Below are 19,528 nucleotides of genomic sequence, written 5' to 3'. Positions count from 1 at the left end.
CCTTACTTTGGAATCGCGTAGTGAAGATGTACGTGGCCTCTTTCCCATCTAGTACCAGAAAGTATGGTGACGCTAAGATGTTACGGGAAGAGCGGAAGCATATGGTGATCAGATAGCACAGTAGAGTCACGGCTCCGATTAACACAGGTCTGTAGGAAAAAATATATTGCGTGTTAGTAAAATATTCATGTTTTGTTACTAATTTTGATGTCTTACATACTGTGTAGCTCTTGTACTCTTATGCCTATAAATTTCAGTTGTAAATTCTGATATAAAATTGACGTCTTTGAACTATGAATATTCTCATTATATCACTTTTTTAGATTTATTTACTACAATGAATAAATCATTTAAAATATTATGATTTTATAGTATTGTAAAAAAATCCTTGTTGCTCATAAATTAAACTTAAACTCGTATGTTTACACCCGACTTCGCACGGACGCTAAAATTGCATAATATAAGTAAAATTTATTAAAGGAACACTTGAGAATAATGTATCTCTACTAGTGATGTTTTTTAGAATTGTATCATTAGTTCTGGGCATTCTATGTACCCTATATACTTACCAAGAAATAAATTTTATCTCTTTATAAAATAATAAATCAAGCGTCAATTATATTTTTAAAGTAACTGTGAATTCAAAAAAAAGAAGATCAGCTGGTATAAGAAAAAATATATTACACTATAAACATAATAGAACATGAAACATAAATATATTTACTAACTATATTTTACTATTTATACCTATTTATGATTTCTCAAACCAACAATAACTTTGTTTTACTCCTATAGGCTAAAAAATAGTATAATCATATAAAATATATATTTTCATATCATAAAGATCATATAAGCCTACGTCCAAGTTATATTTAAGTTACAAGTAAATATTCACCTATGACAGTTATCTTTTTCAGGCACAACGTGAGCGACGAACATGTCTAAAAGTCCCCAGCCTCCTCTCCAGTGCATTATGTTCGAAAGGATGAAAACGTAAGTGTACACTTTGCTGACGAACCGCTCCCGAAGCCATCTTCCAGCTCTGCCTTCCCCCCATGCGTCCCGTGAACGTGATAATAGGTATGATCTGAAAAAATAGAATAAAGATTTATCTTGGATGCGGTTATTATTGTTTGTAAATATAAATATTTATTTAAATCATATTCCGTATCTGTGTATTTGATGTTATTATCACTATAAACAGTTAAACAAATCTCGATTGATTCCTGGTAAACACAGACATACAATTGTTGTTTATCGTTTGTTGTTTTGAAAAATTTAGTTACAATCGTTAGTTTAAGATGAAAATCTAGTAAAGAACTATTTTATAAAAATACCTAACTAAAGCAAAGCTGATATGTATTATGATTCCCAGGACGAATATCTGAGCGTAGGGAAACAAATGAGGGTATAAATCCATTATACCCCATATGCCTCTCCAAACGCAAACCACTTGCGGTGCTACGACGAATGACGAGAATACTGCGTCCGCTGAAACCACAAAAAGAGCCTTAGAGTTCATTCATTGTTCAGATTTAAACGATTTCGATTTCTGTATTTTAAAATTGTGTATAGGTTGTTAATTCATGAGAACTCTTAATAAAAGAAAAGATATGTTGAGCTTGTTATTGTTTTGTTATATTAAATGTCGCTATGCCTCATCTTAACGTATGTAGCTTTCGTTCTAAAAATAAATCTAGTTTTGTTCGCCCACAGGAGATAGCATTCAAGAGTTAACTAGGTAGGTTTGCTGTTGACGGACACAATGATGACATCATTTTCAACAATCAAAGGAATAGTAAACAGTAAAGCAGAAAAAGTGGCAAATTAACTTCGTCATTTTAAATTCCATATATGTTTGTGTTTGTGTTGAAAAACTTTAATGATCTATACAATAATTATAATTATGTAAGTACTACTTCGGTTTCTGTTCCATTTCATTCAAATGATTCAAACTTACTACTTCTTTGTTATTTTGTATACATTATGATACGTCGTACGTACACAGTCGAGATAGTGCAGTGGATGATAAATGTGGATCTGAACAGAATATTGCAGTTTTTTCCGAGTTACACCTGCATGACTACACACACTTAAAGGTAAAACATCCTAAGAAAACAAACAAGTCATAGATCAACCGTTACAATCCGAAAAGCTCAAAACTTTCCTGTTAGGACTCTGAAAAATCATCTAGAATTCTAACCTATTATTTTATCACCTGTATATCATTAACAAAATTTAACTGTATACCCAAAAATTCTTCCACCGCTATTTGTGTATATTTTAATTTCTCGGAAATGTCGAATGCCTTTCCACTTACACACTTTCACGATAATATTTTTAAACGAATATTTTAATCTAAAGTCATAAAATTGTGTAAGCATAGACTATTTGATTTGTGTATCCTATCTTTATCTTTTTATTGACACCACATTTTACTCGTAATTCTAAGTACAGTGCAAATAAAATTATACGATAAAATGTATATGAGGAAAACTATTTCAGCTTGATGATCAGATATTCATTATACTAAATAAAAATTTTAACAAAAAGAAAAACCGACTTCAAACAAAACCCTATTTTAAAACAAATTAATATAAAACTAAAAAGTAACAAAGTACTTGTGTATTCAACATGTTTTTAGAGTCTTTCTAAGTAAAATGAAATGAAAAATATCAGACTACTTAAAAGTCGATTTAAGATTATATATCGTAATTTTTCAAATCTACTACTTAATAAATAAAAGATTGTTGTTTTTTGCGCGGAATAAGAAAAGGTCAATTCAACTTAGACGAACACATAGTCCGTCTAAGTAGCGAAGGAGTACTGAACTCCGATTAGTTCCAATTTTTAGCGAACGCAGATTTGTCTGACTAAAATTATAAAGTAACAAATCTCATATAAATTGTATAAAGTATTCGTATAGAAAATACTAATTCATGTATTAATACAAAACCTTAAAAAAAACTAAATACGTAAACTTAAAAACGGCAAGTCCAAAATTTTGCGGGCAAAGTAAGGAGGAGGACCAGGATCCGGGGTCCTCAGCCCATTGTCCCTAAGAATTGAGGACGACATATCATTTCTTTATTGATGACCATTTTGTTGTATATCAGTACAAATATATGTTATGAATATGCAAGTACAAAATAAGGACGCAACATCTATCCGATATTGTTTTCGTAATTTATTTTAGATAATTTATTATTTTAACTTTTATTTTCGCGGCACTTTAAAGGACGCATTGTGCCTTTAATTTTAATCGTCCAAACTTTTGTATACGCGTATTTAATTCAAATGGCACGACACATTTACTAGTCCTAGTATTTTACGAGTTTTCTTAAATTCTTCTTAATGTAACACACTGAGCTAATTCGTCATAAGATATAAACTAATTCATTTTGGTAAAGGTCGTTGAGTCATTGAAATTTCAATGACTGGTTTATATTTTCATAAACAATGAATCTGTAGGTACACTGGCTGACTCCTTCCACATATTAGGTAATTAAACTAGAAAGTGTTCTAGAAAAATATTTAGTTAGTATAATTAATCTACATCAACTTTACTAAAAAACCGTTGTTAAGACAATTTTAATATTTCAAAAACATATTTTTAATCATCACTTTTGTCCATTTTGATCTAAAATTGTATTTACATCAAAATTTTATAGCTAAAAATTCAGTTTTACGTGCTGTCTCTCGATTGCTGATGCGGGAATAGCACTTCTCAAACATATTTACGAAACATGGGAAAAAGCTCAAATACTATGGTTTTAAAGGAAAGGCTCTTAAACAACAAGTTTCCGACTCTATAAAATCATAAATTGCAGTCAAGTTTCGCAGATATATTTAACAGCAAATCATGCAGACTTAAAAATTCAGATAATTTGTAAGCAATTATCATCAAATCAAAATGTAATTGAAGCATCGATAACAAATGAATATTATTTAATACAAGATAAAAACGTGTGGATCTAATACTTGTTGATTACCAGTCAGGATACAAAATATAAACATATATTTAAGAAACTTCAAATAAAATCTGTTCTTCTCGGTATAATATTAATTTCGAACCGGCGCGGTGGTACTAACTATCTAAGTATAAACTTAATTAGATATAGTTTTGTAAATAAAGATTCCAAAGTGCTCGTAAAAGCCTATTAACTTGAATAATGTAGATTTTCATTGATTTCTTTACCTGCTCCATAGCAAATTTCTTTTTTATTGCATTCAATAATTTCTTCATCTGGGGGTTCCTCTGTTACCCTCCTATTGATATAGACCGAAGTCGTTTCAGGCAGGAGTTTGTCTGTAGCATTCGATTTCATCTGAAAATAGGTATAAGTTATAACAGTTACTATATATGTATATATGTGGTATATTAAAATAGTTATTAGTATATTTATTTTTGTATGTATATCCCTATCTAGATAATAAGTTGTAAAAATAAGTAGATTATACGAGACAGTTGTCATAGAACGGAACCGAATTTAAGACGTATTGATTTGATTTTTTTCCTAATTAAAAAATAAAATAGATATGACTATTTAAAACGTTTACTCACTACACACATATATACTATTTCCTGCCATAAGGGCCATCACTATAATGTTTGATGCTTGTGCCTGTACTTAATGTGTGTGAACTTAATAGATCATTGTCCAGCAGATCACAATTAAATGATCACAATAAGGGATAAAATATATGTAGTAACCTACACTCTCATCCTTAAGATTGAAGACCTTTTTAGGTACGATGCTGTAGTACATTATTTTGATCTAGTTCGAAGGCTTGAGCCAGCATTTCGTTTATTATAATTTTTAACCATTGAATTTTAGTTTTCCCTTAAGTTAATAGCTCTACCATGATTTGCTGACAGTAAAATATTTGTTTTAACTTAATTGCGAGTTTTAATTGATATTTATCATTATTTTATACCAGAAACAAAAGAGTTCCTGCTTTTAAAAATGTTTTCAAACGTTTAAAACGGTTTTTTAGTCTTTTTATGTGCCTACTATTTTTTTTATTTTTCACGATTTTCCCCGTAAAAACACCGGAACTATTTCTAAAAAGTATCAGGAACTATAGAACTCAGCTACATGCGCTTAGATATTCTATTTATTTTTGATCTGCTGGGAAATGATCTGCTACGGGAAGTTAGCAGATCATTTCGTCGACAATTTTTTTTAAGGTAAAAACGCCAGAACTATTCCTAAAAACTATCAGGAACTATAGAACTCTTCTGCATGCTAACAGAACTCATATTTAATTGCGATCTGCTGGACAATGATCTGCTAAGTTCACACACATCTGTACTTACACTGGCTCACTCACCGTTCACACCAGTTCACAATAGTGTATTGCTACTTGCCGGCTGAATATCTGATGTGTGATTGGTAAGCTATGTGGTCGGGCTTGCACAAAGCTCTTCCACCAATTAAGAGAAAAAGAAATAAGTGTAAATAAAAATATTGTAATCGTATTTTGAGTGTGTGAGAGTTTCGTCATTGTAGCAAATCTGAAATTTTGAGAATTACTTTTGTACTATGTAGTTAAGACAATATGCGTACTAAAAGTCTTTCACAGGAAGCACGAACTAAAGGTCTATAAAAGCCTTACTCACCTACTTTAAAGTAGAAATGCTAATATTTAAAATGTGATTTTAGAATATTATTAAAAATTTGATATTTTTTTGTGGCCTGACAATTTCTGTGGGCCTTCCGCCCGACGTTATAAAGATGATTTAAAATTAGTAAATTATTATAATGAGTAATATATGTACAATGTAGGCTACATTGTACATATATCACTCATTGTGTTTTTTCTAAGGCCTTTGTAGAGAGAGCGAGAGAGAACATCAACAGAGAATTGCATGGAATGCCATACTTTTACTAAAATGGTTATAAATAACTTAATCAGTATCCCAAAAATAAAATTTCATTTTTCTAACTTAAAAACTGACGGACTTCCATACAAACGTTTAACCCAAGAATTTCCAAAATTCCTTTCTTAGTGGGTTCTTACTCAATAAATCCATCCTACTCACCAATTTTTAAGGCCCTAACTTTGGCAGTTTAAGCTCGGCGATGATCGAGTCAGTCAGTCAGGACTTGTTATTTTATATATATAGATTATCAGTTTTTTTTAGTTTATTTTGCTATAATAAATACATTACAGCCAAATTTTAAGTTTCTAGGACTACGGACTTTTAAAAAAAAAGTAACATACAATTGTTGTTTATTCCCTATCCCTTTTAGTATTCTGAAATATCCTTAAAATAGTTTTTAGTTATTGTGATAACCTATTTGCATGCTAAATTTGAAACCCCTAACAATTATAGTTACGGAGATAGAGCTACTTTGGTTCCAAAATATAAATTCCATTTATTCCCTATCCCGTAGGAATTTTGAAAAATCCCTTCTTAGTGCACCTCTAGGATACTTAAGGCATACATGTGCCAAATTTCAAGTCTCTTGGTCCAGTGGCTTAGGCTGTGCGATGTCTGTCAGTCACTTAGTAACGGAACAGTTTTATATACATTGATTGATAATAAATTATTGTGTTATTTTAATTTAATTTATATGTCTAAATATTATTATAGAATTTAGTAAAGGAATTTGTATATCTCTCATTATCTCTGTCTAATCATCCCATTTATTTTATTTTCTTATAACCAATAATAAATAGAAATAGCGATCGTATTCTAACAACAGCACATATCAAATATGTCTTCAAACAATGCTCTGGGTTTTAGATACAGATAAAATGAATCTGTTTTGCATTACAACAAAACAGTTATTACGCTGTGTGTTTTCTCACACACATAATGATTGTTTTGTTGTAATGCAAAATAGATTCATTATTAAGCCGACTATGGTGTTATATGTGACAAATTATGAGTTTGGTTAATGAACTCACCGTAAAGAGTTTTCATAATATTTTAAATTATCGAGAGTTTTTGTAAATGTCAATGTTTTGTCAAGGCTTTATGGTTTATATTATGGTCTACTTTGTTTCGTGTAGGTAGAAAAATAACAAGTGTCATAAAAACACTCAATTAATTAATTTATTTGGAGAAGTATTTAATATATATTATTTGTTTATAATATTCTAAGTTACTTTTCCCTGTATTAAAGAATTATTAAATTCGGTCTACATATTTATAATCATGGCGCTCAAAACTCCGATCGGGAAGGAGGTATACTAACAGTTGTTTCACAATATGTTTATAATAATATTCTAGATATTTTAGAAAGAAAGGTAACTTTCATAGTATAGACACGAGGAGGAAAGGAAATTAATAAGGTGGTGTAGGTGACACTACTTTCATCCTGCCTGGGGCACGGTATTCGTTTCTGTAATAAGATTCCACAGTGGAGAATGTTACTAGGTATGCCAAATCACTTAATTTTTCTCAGTAAAGCCTGTACAAATACAAATACACTAGCTTTTGTTTTAGTCAAAAATACCTAGTAGTTTTGATTTTATAGGCATTCAAAGTTTCGAAAAGTATCGAGTCCCGCTAACAGCCGCACGAGTGCTGTGACGTCATTTCACAACACGCCGCGCGGGAATCGTACGCCTTAGTATCACTTTTCAACCGACTTCCAAAAGGAGGAGGTTATCAATTCGTCTGTATTTTTATTTTTTTTTTAATTTTTTTTTATGTTTGTTACCTCATAACTTTTCACTGGGTGGACCGATTTTGATAATTTTTTTTTTGTTTGAAAGGTAGGGCTTCCCGTGGGGTCCCATTTTTTTATTTTTTTTTTCCGATGATGGTATCCATGTGAAAACGACATACGTCTTAAATTTGCCTTATGTATATGCGCGACAAATAGGTGAATAACTGAAAATCACGTTAACCAATTTTGATAATTCTTTTTTTATTATAAAATATATACTTCTAGGGTAATTTGGTGAAAGTTTGGTAAGGTTCTGAGCACAGGATCCATGATAAAGTAACGGAACGGAAGGGAACGGAACAATTCTGAGGAGCACGTTAGCGATACTCGGTCGAATCTTTTATTTATAGGTTATTTGGATATTTGAGTCACCTTCCGTAATGTGGTTATGTTTGTATAATAATCATAGTCAAATATTATAATCAACTAGCTACCCACCCCGGCTTCGCACGGGTGCAATACTGATACTAAATATACTACAGAATTTGTTTATATACGACATCACATCGCAAACTTCTAAAATTATCAGTGTTTCTTTACTATATTGTTCATGTATTATATACACAAACTTTCCCCTTGAATCACACTATCTTTTAAAAAAAACCGCATCAAAATCCGTTGCGTAGATTTAAAGATATAGGGACAGAGAAAGCGACTTTGTTTTATACTATGTAGTGATGGAACTCCTATACGGCTCGCAGTTAGGGTGCGATATGGGGCAGAATTTCTTACTATCTTTAATCAAATTTTGTGTATGTGATGTGATGTCATATGGTGTACGAAATATAGTTGGTCTTTTTCAAAGTTTTTTTGCTGAGTTCGATTACAGCTCTTTCGAGGGATTCTTGTAGTTTACGCCGCGTGACGTATTAAATCCGCATTTTCGAAAGTCTATTTTTGCTTTATTCGCAAGTTTCCTTTGAAATTGTCCTCGAAGTAGTTTCTGACTCATATAAACGGAACGCTTAATCTATCCATAATAAAAAAAAATTAGTTAGTCAACATCAGCTTCACTTAAAATCAAAAAATAAATAAAATTTTAACAAAAAGAAAAACCGACTTCAAACAAAACACTATTTTAAAACAAATGAATATGCACGAAAAAGTAATAAAAATAATTGCGTATTCAACATATTTTTTAGAGTTTTCCTAAGTTAAATGAAATGAAAAATATTAGACTACTTAAAAGTCGATTAACGATTATATCATGTAGTTATAATTATTGTTATATTTGGAGTCGGTGTCAGCCAATAAAACCCTACAGTATATCTATCAAAAAAACAATACGAGAATACTTTAACAAATATGTTTTTTACAAATTACCTTTTACACAATAATATACTGGATCAATCAAGGGGCTCGTATCGCTTCTTTCTTTTGATTGTTGGGGCAAGGGCACCGTGGCTGACACCGGCTCCAAATATACCAATAACTATAACTACATGATATAATCGTTAATCGACTTTTAAGTAGTCTAATATTTTTCATTTCATTTAACTTAGGAAAACTCTAAAAAATATGTTGAATACGCAATTATTTTTATTACTTTTTCGTGCATATTCATTTGTTTTAAAATAGTGTTTTGTTTGAAGTCGGTTTTTCTTTTTGTTAAAATTTCATTTATTATCATAACTCGGTTCCCTATTGAGATACGAATTTTTTTATGTAATACTTTTTTTTGCTTTTGTACGATCTACAATTAAGGTCCTATATATTTTTCATGTATCGATCATCGTTATCGAGATTTAGATTAAAAATACACGAATTATTAGCAGAATAAAAATATTTTTTCGCTATTAAAATCAAAATAAACATTATTCAAGTAGGTTTTTACAAGAACTGTTTCACAATTTAAAAACGTTTTTCGTCTTTTTCATTAACTCGCTCATTGAAAATTGACATTAGTTGGAGTTTTCTTTCAGAAAGGAATAAATTACCTCCATCGCCTCGTCTACATTGACGGAACCGTTGCAACAGGTTGTGTAGAGATAAACAACGACGCCACATTCATAAATCAATACTAGACGAAGAAGATACTGGCCGAGTTTGGAAATTTCTTAAATCTATTGGAGTTGGGAAAGCACGTCATAATAATCATCCTAGTAACATTGATTTGAATCAGCTTAATCAACACTTCTCGTCTTCTTGCTCTATCGATGATGCCACGAAATTAAATACTAAAAATCAAATTCTAGCTTTACCCACTTCTAATGATCCAGCTTTCATTTTTTGTCATATCACTGATAGTGATGTTGAGAGAGGTATTGTAGAGGTGAACTCTGATGCTATCGGTACTGACTCCATTAGTCGTAAGATGATCATCCCTATCATGGACATCCTAGTTCCTATTATTAGAAGTATATTCAATTACTCCATTTCTACAGGATCATTTCCCTCTTCCTGGAAAGATGCCCAAGTTATTCCCTTACCTAAAAAATCAAATCCCTCCCGCTTTTCCGATTACCGTCCTATTTCCATACTTCCTTTCCTATCTAAAGTATTTGAACGTATTGTGCATCGACAATTAAACCTTTTCCTATCTAGACAAAACCTCCTTAACCCTTTTCAATCTGGTTTCCGAAAAGGTCATAGTACGACTACTGCTTTAGTCAAAATTACCGAGGATATACGCCTTGCTATGGATAATCAATGTCTAACAGCGTTGATCTTACTAGATTTTAGCAATGCCTTTAACAATGTTGACCACGAGCTCTTACTAGCTACATTATGCTCTCTTAACATATCTCCTGAAGTGATTGACTGGTTTCAAAATTATCTTTGCGGTCGCCGGCAACGAATACGTGTCGATGATTCCTTTTCCAATTGGTGCACGATCAAGGCCGGTGTTCCGCAAGGTGGCGTGTTGTCTCCTCTCCTTTTTTCTATTTTCATAAATTGCATTACTTCTCAATTATCTTCTCTCTATCACCTGTATGCCGACGATCTCCAAATATATAAACAGTCAAAATTAATTGATTTGCCTCAAACAATACAAACATTAAATAAAGACCTTGAATCGATTGTACTTTGGAGTAAATCACATGGACTTAGAATTAACCCTTTAAAAACACAGGCAATTATAATCGGCAGTCAAAAACTAGTTGCCCGCATTGATTGGCCCAATTTGCCTAATATAATTGTTGATGGAACACTTGTTCCATACAGTGAAACTGTAAAAAATCTAGGTGTTGTTTTTGATAGATTTCTGACCTGGACCCCCCAAGTAAGCGAGGTGAGCAGGAAAGTGTTTGCATCGATCGGATCTCTTCGCAGATTGCGAAATTTTCTACCGATACCAACTAAAATTGTGCTTGCACAATCTCTCCTGCTACCGATTCTCGATTACGCTGATACCTGTTATCCCAATTTAAGTGAGGAATTGCTTAATAAACTTGAACGCATCCAAAATCTTTGTATACGGTTCATATTTGGACTTCGTAAATATGACCATGTTTCAGAATTTCGCGAAAAACTCAAGTGGCCCTCAATCCGCCTTCGCAGGAATACTCACATTCTTTCCCTATTATACAATATCCTATTTAATCCTACCTCTCCCTCATACCTTAAAAAGCGCTTTGAATTCCTGAGCGACACTCATTGTCGCTCTCTTCGCTCTAACGATAACCTCATTTTAAAAATCCCCTCCCACAATACAACCTTCTATTCTAAATCCTTTTCTGTGGAAGCTGTACGGCTCTGGAATTCCTTACCACTTACCATAAGGCGTGCTCAATCCCTAGCAACATTCAAACGGCTATTAAAAGCAAACTTCTATCCCCCTTAAATTTTGTCTACCTGTTTCCTTAATATTTATTATTGTTATTTTTCTATTTATTCTAAACTCCTACTCTGCGATGTATCTGGCTTATATTTTATATTTTAAATTTATTATTTCATGTTACCTATAGTCATATTTAAACTGTAGTACAAATTATACATATAGCTTATTATATATTGAATATAGTATATATACGTTTACTATGTATATGTTTAATTTCGTATAAGTATGTTTTTCTCTTATATATGTACACCTGAAACGTTTAATTACTGATTACTATGTCCTACGTAACATGGTTGCCTGGCAGAGATCGCTGCTTAGCGATAAGGCCGCCAATTGTACATTTAGATCAAATTTTGCAATTACTGTACAATTTATTTATTCTTTGGTGTACAATAAAGAATACTTACTTACTTACATTGTCGACCGTAGGTCATCCTTTGATTATTCCTCTCCTCGGGTAGTGCATGATATTGATGAGAAATACATGTTCGATGGTATTGAGCTCTACGACGAGATACGAGTATATGTACTATGAATACGCTATTGTAATCGGTCTAAACGCTTCATAGCTTTTATCATTTTTTTTCGCGTTTTAACATCTTTTGGAACTATAAAATACAACTTTTCCGGCGAATTGGTAGTTGTATTTTTACATTTAAACAAAACACATGATTTCCTAGTATTTGGATTGGACATTTTTAAAAGTATTTTGGTATAATATCGACGGCGCGGGCGCGCAATCGCGGGCGGACCGAGTGAGCCAGACTGAGCGTGTTGTACAATGACGTCACACCGTCACCGGCAGCCCGCGTCGTGCGTAACAACTCGTTTTACTTATAACTCGGAAACTAATTGACGTATCGAGTTAATTCTTTCACTATTATTTTTTATTTTTGACAGACTATATAGAGCGCTAATAATCAAAATTTGTGAACATTCTCCATTATTTCAAACCTATTAAAATTGATAAATGACGCATATACAAATTCAAAATTCTATGTTTTATTTATTTATAATATGTATGACCTATACAGGTCATATTTACAAAATAATTGTACTTTACTATTATACTCTGTAATTAAAGTGGTGGAAAGAGTAATTTCTGAGGATCTTGCCAATTCTTTCGGTAGAACCTATTTTACAGATCGGTAGTAGTTTTTAACATGTTTCTTTTTTTGTTTATGAAATTGGGTTAATAATTTAAAGAACTCCTATTAAACATGTTATCTATTTTCTTATAATTTAAGCTCTGTTTTTAAACCGATGGCTATTCAGTGGACTAATTTTGACGGTGATATTTTTATAACTGAAAATAAAATAGTTTATTGGATGGCAAGAAAGGTTTCGGCTCGATATTAGATTATAACTATTTCTATTAAACGCACCCAAAAATATTTAATAATGCTTTTAGCTACAAGTATTAATTATATCATTCCACACAACTTTCTAAAAAATAATTCATCTAACCCTATTTTATTTATTTTCACTACATTAAATTTCTGAGCTATATAAATTTTAATAGTTATTGAAAAAATGATCTCAGTGTCAAGGAAATTTCATGTTTTTTAAATTTACTACAGCTTAAAGAAAGCATATGTATATTAAAGTTGGATTTTGAGTAGTCTTCTTTACAGAATTGTTATAAATGTCATTAACAAAAGCATTACCAAAAATAAAATACGGATCGACTAAGCGCCTAATGTTTAGGAAATAGCATTATTTTAGCACATGAAAAATGCAAACATATTATATCTATTCTTATTATGTTACTAATAAAAATACTCCAATGACATTAGAAATTGGTACAAAATAACACGCTCAGAAAACACATTGGTATCTTGGTATACCTTTTGATAGTATTTTATTAATTATTATGATATAACAGAACAACGTAATCATATAAAATAAAGGGTTTTTCGATAAGCAACTCAAATTCAAAAACTTTATTCAATATAGAAGCATTACACTTTCTTATTGATGGCCAATTGAAACATTACCACCGGTTCGGAAAAGAAAATATCCTGACCTGAGAAGAACCGGCGAAAGAAACTCAGTGGGTTTTTTTTTTCAATAATCTCTCTTTATTTTCTATAACATTCTTAATTAAAATAGTTTTACCACACTAACCAATTCAATGACTATAGTTTTTGTATAATTCTTTAAAAACCATTAGTGCGTTCACAGGTTGAAAATGCTTGCAAGGATCCGTTACTAAATTTACAGAAGTAACGTTTTACGCAGTTAAATTTACATTATGAAATTTACAGAAGTGAAATAGAAATGATTGTAAAATAATACGTGTTTACGTTCACACATTGATTACCTATTCTTCTTTCTTTCTCACAAACCCTAAATGATTCTTGTTCTTTGTAAAAACTAAGCTTTGTCCTTCTCCGGGACTCCTACTATATCCTTACTAAATTTAATCTAGATAATTCAGAAATAGTTACTTTAGAAATTATACTATTGGAAAATATAGTGGTTATTGTCGGGCCCTGTATCGTACGAAGATGTAAACTATCGGTGTATCAATATTTTATTATTATTTTATAAATTATAAATATAAATTTTCTTTATCCCGAATCTCACACTGCGCGCAATGTTATCAAAAAGTTTTCTCTTTATATTTAAATCAGTCTAGTAATGTCAGTTACAATAAATATGCATTTTTGTATAATATATTCACATTGGAACATTTAAAATTTTAATGTTTTTTTTGTAACAATTGATATCATTTGAAATTTTTTTGTTTTTCAATGAATTTTCGGTTAATGTTATCAAAATAATTAAATATTCATATGATGTGAATATTTATTTTATTTATTAATTATTTGATATGCCGGAATATACGGCGAACAGGTCGATGCACGATGCACGATATTTACGTTTATATATTAGATATTTGCTCAATTTTACGTTACAATTACGTAGGATTCAAATTTTCTAGACAAAGATGTCCTACTTTTTTCCTACTCGTACCTACTTATATTTCATCCTAATTTCTTCACACTTTTCCACTGTGAGTTAGCAAATTAACATGAATAGCCTTTTAGAATGGAAGTAGGAAAAAAGATAAACAAGTAAGACTTGACTTGATTTACGTTTTTCATGCTAATAACTCAGTTATACTGTGCACTACGAAGAGCTTATGATTACGATATATTCATTTATAATACACTCTCACTCAAATTTCCGAAACCAGTTTTGTAAATGTGAATATCATTGATTTTATCAACCTCTCGGCCAATGATATCGCGTCAAATGTTGTTTATTTGGCTTTTTTATTGTTATGGTTGGAATAGAATATGTATATACCTGAGACCTAGACCTGCATTAAATCAAAATGGAATTCTTTATTCATGACACAAACATTACACTTGGTTAATTATTGTCTAAAATTAACGTTCGATGAAGATGAAAACCGGTGTACACACTACTCGACCACGGAGGTCGTCATAAAAAACACAAGTATATTAAAAATCAAGCACATATTTTGTGAATCGTTTAAATGTAGATATAAAGATTGTTAGTCATAGAGTTGTGTGTGTGAAACTGGATAAGATAATATTATTTTTATCTTAAGAAAGGACTTATATTTAAGGAAATATATACAAATATAAATAGTAAAAATAGTTACTGTACAAACAATTGTGGCAAGAATGCTTATAGCATTTCCCCTTTGAATGGAAATACCGATCCTCTGGACAAAAAACCAAACCAACCCGCCTGTCACCAGTGGAGCCAATAAAATGAGGTGTTATACCTATAGTGGAGCTTTTTGCACTATTACTCCAAGGTTTTAAAAGTGACTGACACAAAAAAGTAATTTGGATTTTTTTATCTTAAACTGGGTAATAACATAAATTTGTATTTATCGTCTCAAAAAGATGAAAATATTGTTTAAATCATATAAAAAAATTCTAGATTCAATTATATGTGCACTGAATATATTTAAATGAAAATATTTGAACATCACTCACCTTTGATTTTTTGACTAATCACACTAAAACTATGTGTTGTTATTATACAATTAATTAATTATATTTAATTCATATATTTAACAAAGCTGCAAGTTGTTCACATTGGCTATTTTTTTGTTTGTAATGTTTCACGCGTTCCTCATTCGAATTTAAAGCATACATAAATGTAGTTATATTTGTGTAGTATGTGTTCGACTGTTGTTATATATAGTATTTACGTTCTGTACTGGTAGTTATGTTTATTGTGTCGAGAAAATTTATGGTTCAAAAGTGCTTAAGTTTGAAGAGGGATTCATACTGTAGTTTTATATGAGGGCAATGAGCAAGACTGAAAAGCTGGGAGTGATATTCGCGTATTTATAGGGAATAGTTTTGATGACCTTAGGGATACAAATTTGGTATGTAAGTAATTTGTGAACAGCACATTACCATTGTATATGAAGCCTATGGTTAATCGACGCTTGATACATAAGGACATGAATTTGTAATTGGGATATTAATTAGGACAATTCTACTCTAAACTACACTACAAAATAACTTAAAATGACTCCAAATTTTTTTTGTAACATACAAACAGTTGGAATAATAAAATATAAAAACCTTGTTTTGAAGATGTTTTTGGTCACCTACGCTACTCGTTAAGCAAGAAGGTATTTAGTACTTTCGTGTTTATATAGTCGTTTATGCACCTAAAACCTGATCCAAGTCATAATCGTAATCGTGGATTCACATAAAAATCTTAACTTATACCTGAACACATCGCTTGCGCAATTCATCGGGATTTTCGAAGCTTAAAAAGCCTTATTCAAATTGAATTTAAAATAATTCCCTAATCGAGAATAAGTGTTTTCACCTCTATCATGTTCACGGCGTAACTTTAGTTAATAGATTTTTTTTGCGATCGATTCTGTAATGATGTGCACTAGCCTAGTTTAAAATAAAAAGACGCGTGCCGCTTTTCTATGTCATAATGACAACAACAAACAACATACAGTGCACAGTTCTACTTAATATTATATTTTAAAAGTACACAATCCTAACATTACACGAATAAATGGAGCACTGTTTGTAAAATTGTTTTTTTTCTTTCTGCTTGCATATTATATATGTACCAGTTCTTAAGCGTCAAAAAATAAAAATAAAAGGTAAATTTAAAAAAATGAAAGAAACATTTCTTAGAATTTAATATTAAAATGATATGTGCATTACAATATATAATTTATTAGACTATTTTTTAATATCTGTATTTATTAAGTACAAATTTGAAAGAATTTAAAAAAAGCTTATATGTTTATCACTTTTTCATTCACCTTACCTTTGCCATTTTAAACGAAAATATTAAAAACAAAAATCCTAGAGACTGTTTTCACTTCAAACTTGCATTGGCGCGAAACCTGACGGCCACGGGTTGCTTAAAGAAACTGTCGCGAGTGAAAGATCACTTCGTCTTATCGGCACTATTGTACTAATCTGGAATCGATTACCAACTGCCTAACTAGCGGAGTTTCATTCATATTAGTACGTATTGATGTATTATACAAATTTTACTTTTTTTTATTAGGTAAAAAATTTAATTTCACTATTAAGTGATCACTCCATTTTTAGTAGCATATTCATTAGAATATGCTACTAAAAATGGAGTGTATAAAATTATATTTACTAAAACATACTGTGTTCTAAGTCGTGAATTACAAAAAAAAACAAACAAAATAATTTTAATACACACTAAATAATATGTTACAAAATAAATGGTAATATTAACTTATGAAGAAAACATAATAACTTTAAACATAAGTCATGTGTTTATTTATTTTGCGTTTAAGTAAGAAATATTTTGAAAAATAAGCGTTTTTGTAATGTATTTTTTAGGATATTGCAAATCTAATTTTGTCTAATAAATCAAGACTTTCATTTTATAATAATTAGCATACTGACTTTTGATTAAGCAATTTATAATCTTACGTAAGAAATAATGCTTCATCAGTTTTTCTCTATTTTTTTTCTATAAAATACCAATAGAGTATTATTGTATTTATTTATTTGCTTTAATATATTTATATCATGATTAGGATATGTAATCCCGACTCGAGGTCGTATATTCGAGATCCTACGGGATTGATATTTTTAATCCCGAAATTTTCGGGATCTCGTCTAGTTTATCTGTATAAAATCACAGGATTGATACAAAAAAACTGCTTGTTTGTGATAGTGAGGTTATTTGAAACCAAATATTATTTGATAGAAAACAAAATCTTTTAATATTACTAACCAAAATTTTAATAGTTTTACTAAAATTAACATAATCAAAACAAAAGTCGGTATAGCTCAAGGAAATTAAACAGTAGTTACGAGTTTTGAAAGTAACTTCTTAAACAAAGTGTATTAAAAGAGCAGTCTGCTAAACGGCTCCTAATATCCGTTTCAAACACAACGCAACGCAGCTGCTTAGAATGCCCTATTCGACTCTTGTTGGCAACAGCGATAATTATATGCAAACTACAAATATCTCTCCGGGTTCCTCCACACACAAATAAATAAGCACGGATAGATAATTTATATATAAGCTTGTGGATGTGGACACGTGTGAAAGAACTTTTGAACGCTCGCAGGGTTGCTTCTAATTCCTCTTGTAGTGAAGTATGCATCCCTGACCATTACCGCCTAATCACGTCGATCTCGAACGGGATTTCGTCACATTATGCTTCGGGATTGATCCCGAAACAATATACGAGATCTCCTGTATTTATTCTTTGTCTCAATCCTGTGATTATTTATAGATAAACTAGAGGAGATCCTGAAAATTTCGGGATTAAAAATATCAATCCCGCGGGATCTCGAATATACGATCTCCTGTATCGGGATTGCATTGCCTAATCATGATAAACTAAGCGCCGAAGACATTTGTTTTGTATTCTTTTTGTGGCGATTTTATGCGACAAACAGGATTCTATACATCTAAGTCTAGTATAGAAAAATAGTATTGAAAAGCATTTTTTTTTTGTATTTCTAACAATATATCATAGTTATTATTTAGTTATGTTATAAAGTTAAGTGTTTGACCTATTATATGCTTCCAAGTTCTCTTATCTGGTCGATATTTTTTAAAATATTGCCATATATATTTTTGAAAAATTGATATTTTTTACTTTTTTTATTGCATATCGCATAATAAAAAAGTTCTGAATTTGGTATAACTTTTTCCTTTTTCATAATAAAGATATGTTGTTTAAGTATTATCTTTCTTAAAATCGGAAAAAATATGTATAATATATAAGTAAACGATCCAATAAAATTATACAGACCTTAATGAAAGTGCGTTGTATGATATCAGGGTCAGTAGCTTCCCTTGGTTAAACTTACATTATTTATTTGTGAGTGAGGTGAATATTGTGAAATTAATTAATTAGGTAGTGTAATATTTTTGGCATTTTATACACATGCCCAAAGTGAATTGAAAATCGATTACATTACAAATATCCGAGTCACTGTCATTGTCATTGTACTATTAGCAGCAATCGTACTTATTGTTACATATCTTTTTTAATTTGAATGAATCAAAATTCGATTCTTTGTATGTAAAGTTTTTATAGTATTTTGTATATTAATATTTGTAATGTAAATTTAAAAATCTAATCTTTCTAGTGATTAGGATATTTTTTGTATATTACCTAATTTATGTTAATCAGATTTTTCAACACTATACCGGATAATTATGTTTTTGTAAGTTATTTTTCTTGATCCTAATGGTATTTGTCTAATGTTTTATGTCGATCTCGATAGACCCTCTTTAGCGATGAGTTTTTTGTTTGCTTCAAGGACTCATTTTGTATATCCAGAGTATATAGTATATTTTGTATGAACTTGTTTTTCTGTGCTACAAACTTTGTGCCCTGTGTAGGACAAACTTGTGACACAAATGCTTGTGACCTTTAATTGAGAAAACTAATTAAAAATCAAAATGATACGTTTCGATTTTAAAAGGTAACAAATCTCTTGTTACCATAATTTGTTTACGAAGCATAAATATTACTTCCAAAAACGTTTGGGTGCAATTGTAGGCACATACATATATCTTGTCAGCT

At 30.8% G+C, this 19,528-nt stretch overlaps 1 protein-coding gene across 1 annotated transcript in view; it reads right to left on the bottom strand.

Annotated features, from left to right (window-relative positions):
• The window catches only part of LOC124531845, a 43,012-nt gene extending 26,227 nt beyond the window's left edge, over positions 1-16,785 (bottom strand). Inside the window, exons 1-5 of the mRNA XM_047106386.1 lie at positions 16,762-16,785; positions 4,199-4,328; positions 1,338-1,491; positions 896-1,087; positions 2-149 (exon numbers count right to left, since the gene is read on the bottom strand). Of these exons, the coding sequence (XP_046962342.1) occupies positions 2-149; positions 896-1,087; positions 1,338-1,491; positions 4,199-4,328; positions 16,762-16,770 (633 nt within the window). The 5' untranslated portion in view covers positions 16,771-16,785. The remainder of the gene's footprint in view (position 1; positions 150-895; positions 1,088-1,337; positions 1,492-4,198; positions 4,329-16,761) is intronic.
• Between the last annotated feature and the right edge of the window lie 2,743 nt (positions 16,786-19,528).

This window comes from Vanessa cardui, chromosome 8 (assembly GCF_905220365.1).
Source record: "Vanessa cardui chromosome 8, ilVanCard2.1, whole genome shotgun sequence".
NCBI lineage: Eukaryota > Metazoa > Arthropoda > Insecta > Lepidoptera > Nymphalidae > Vanessa > Vanessa cardui.
Note: the sequence above shows the minus strand (reverse complement) of the source record. Positions and strands in the feature narration are given on the sequence as shown.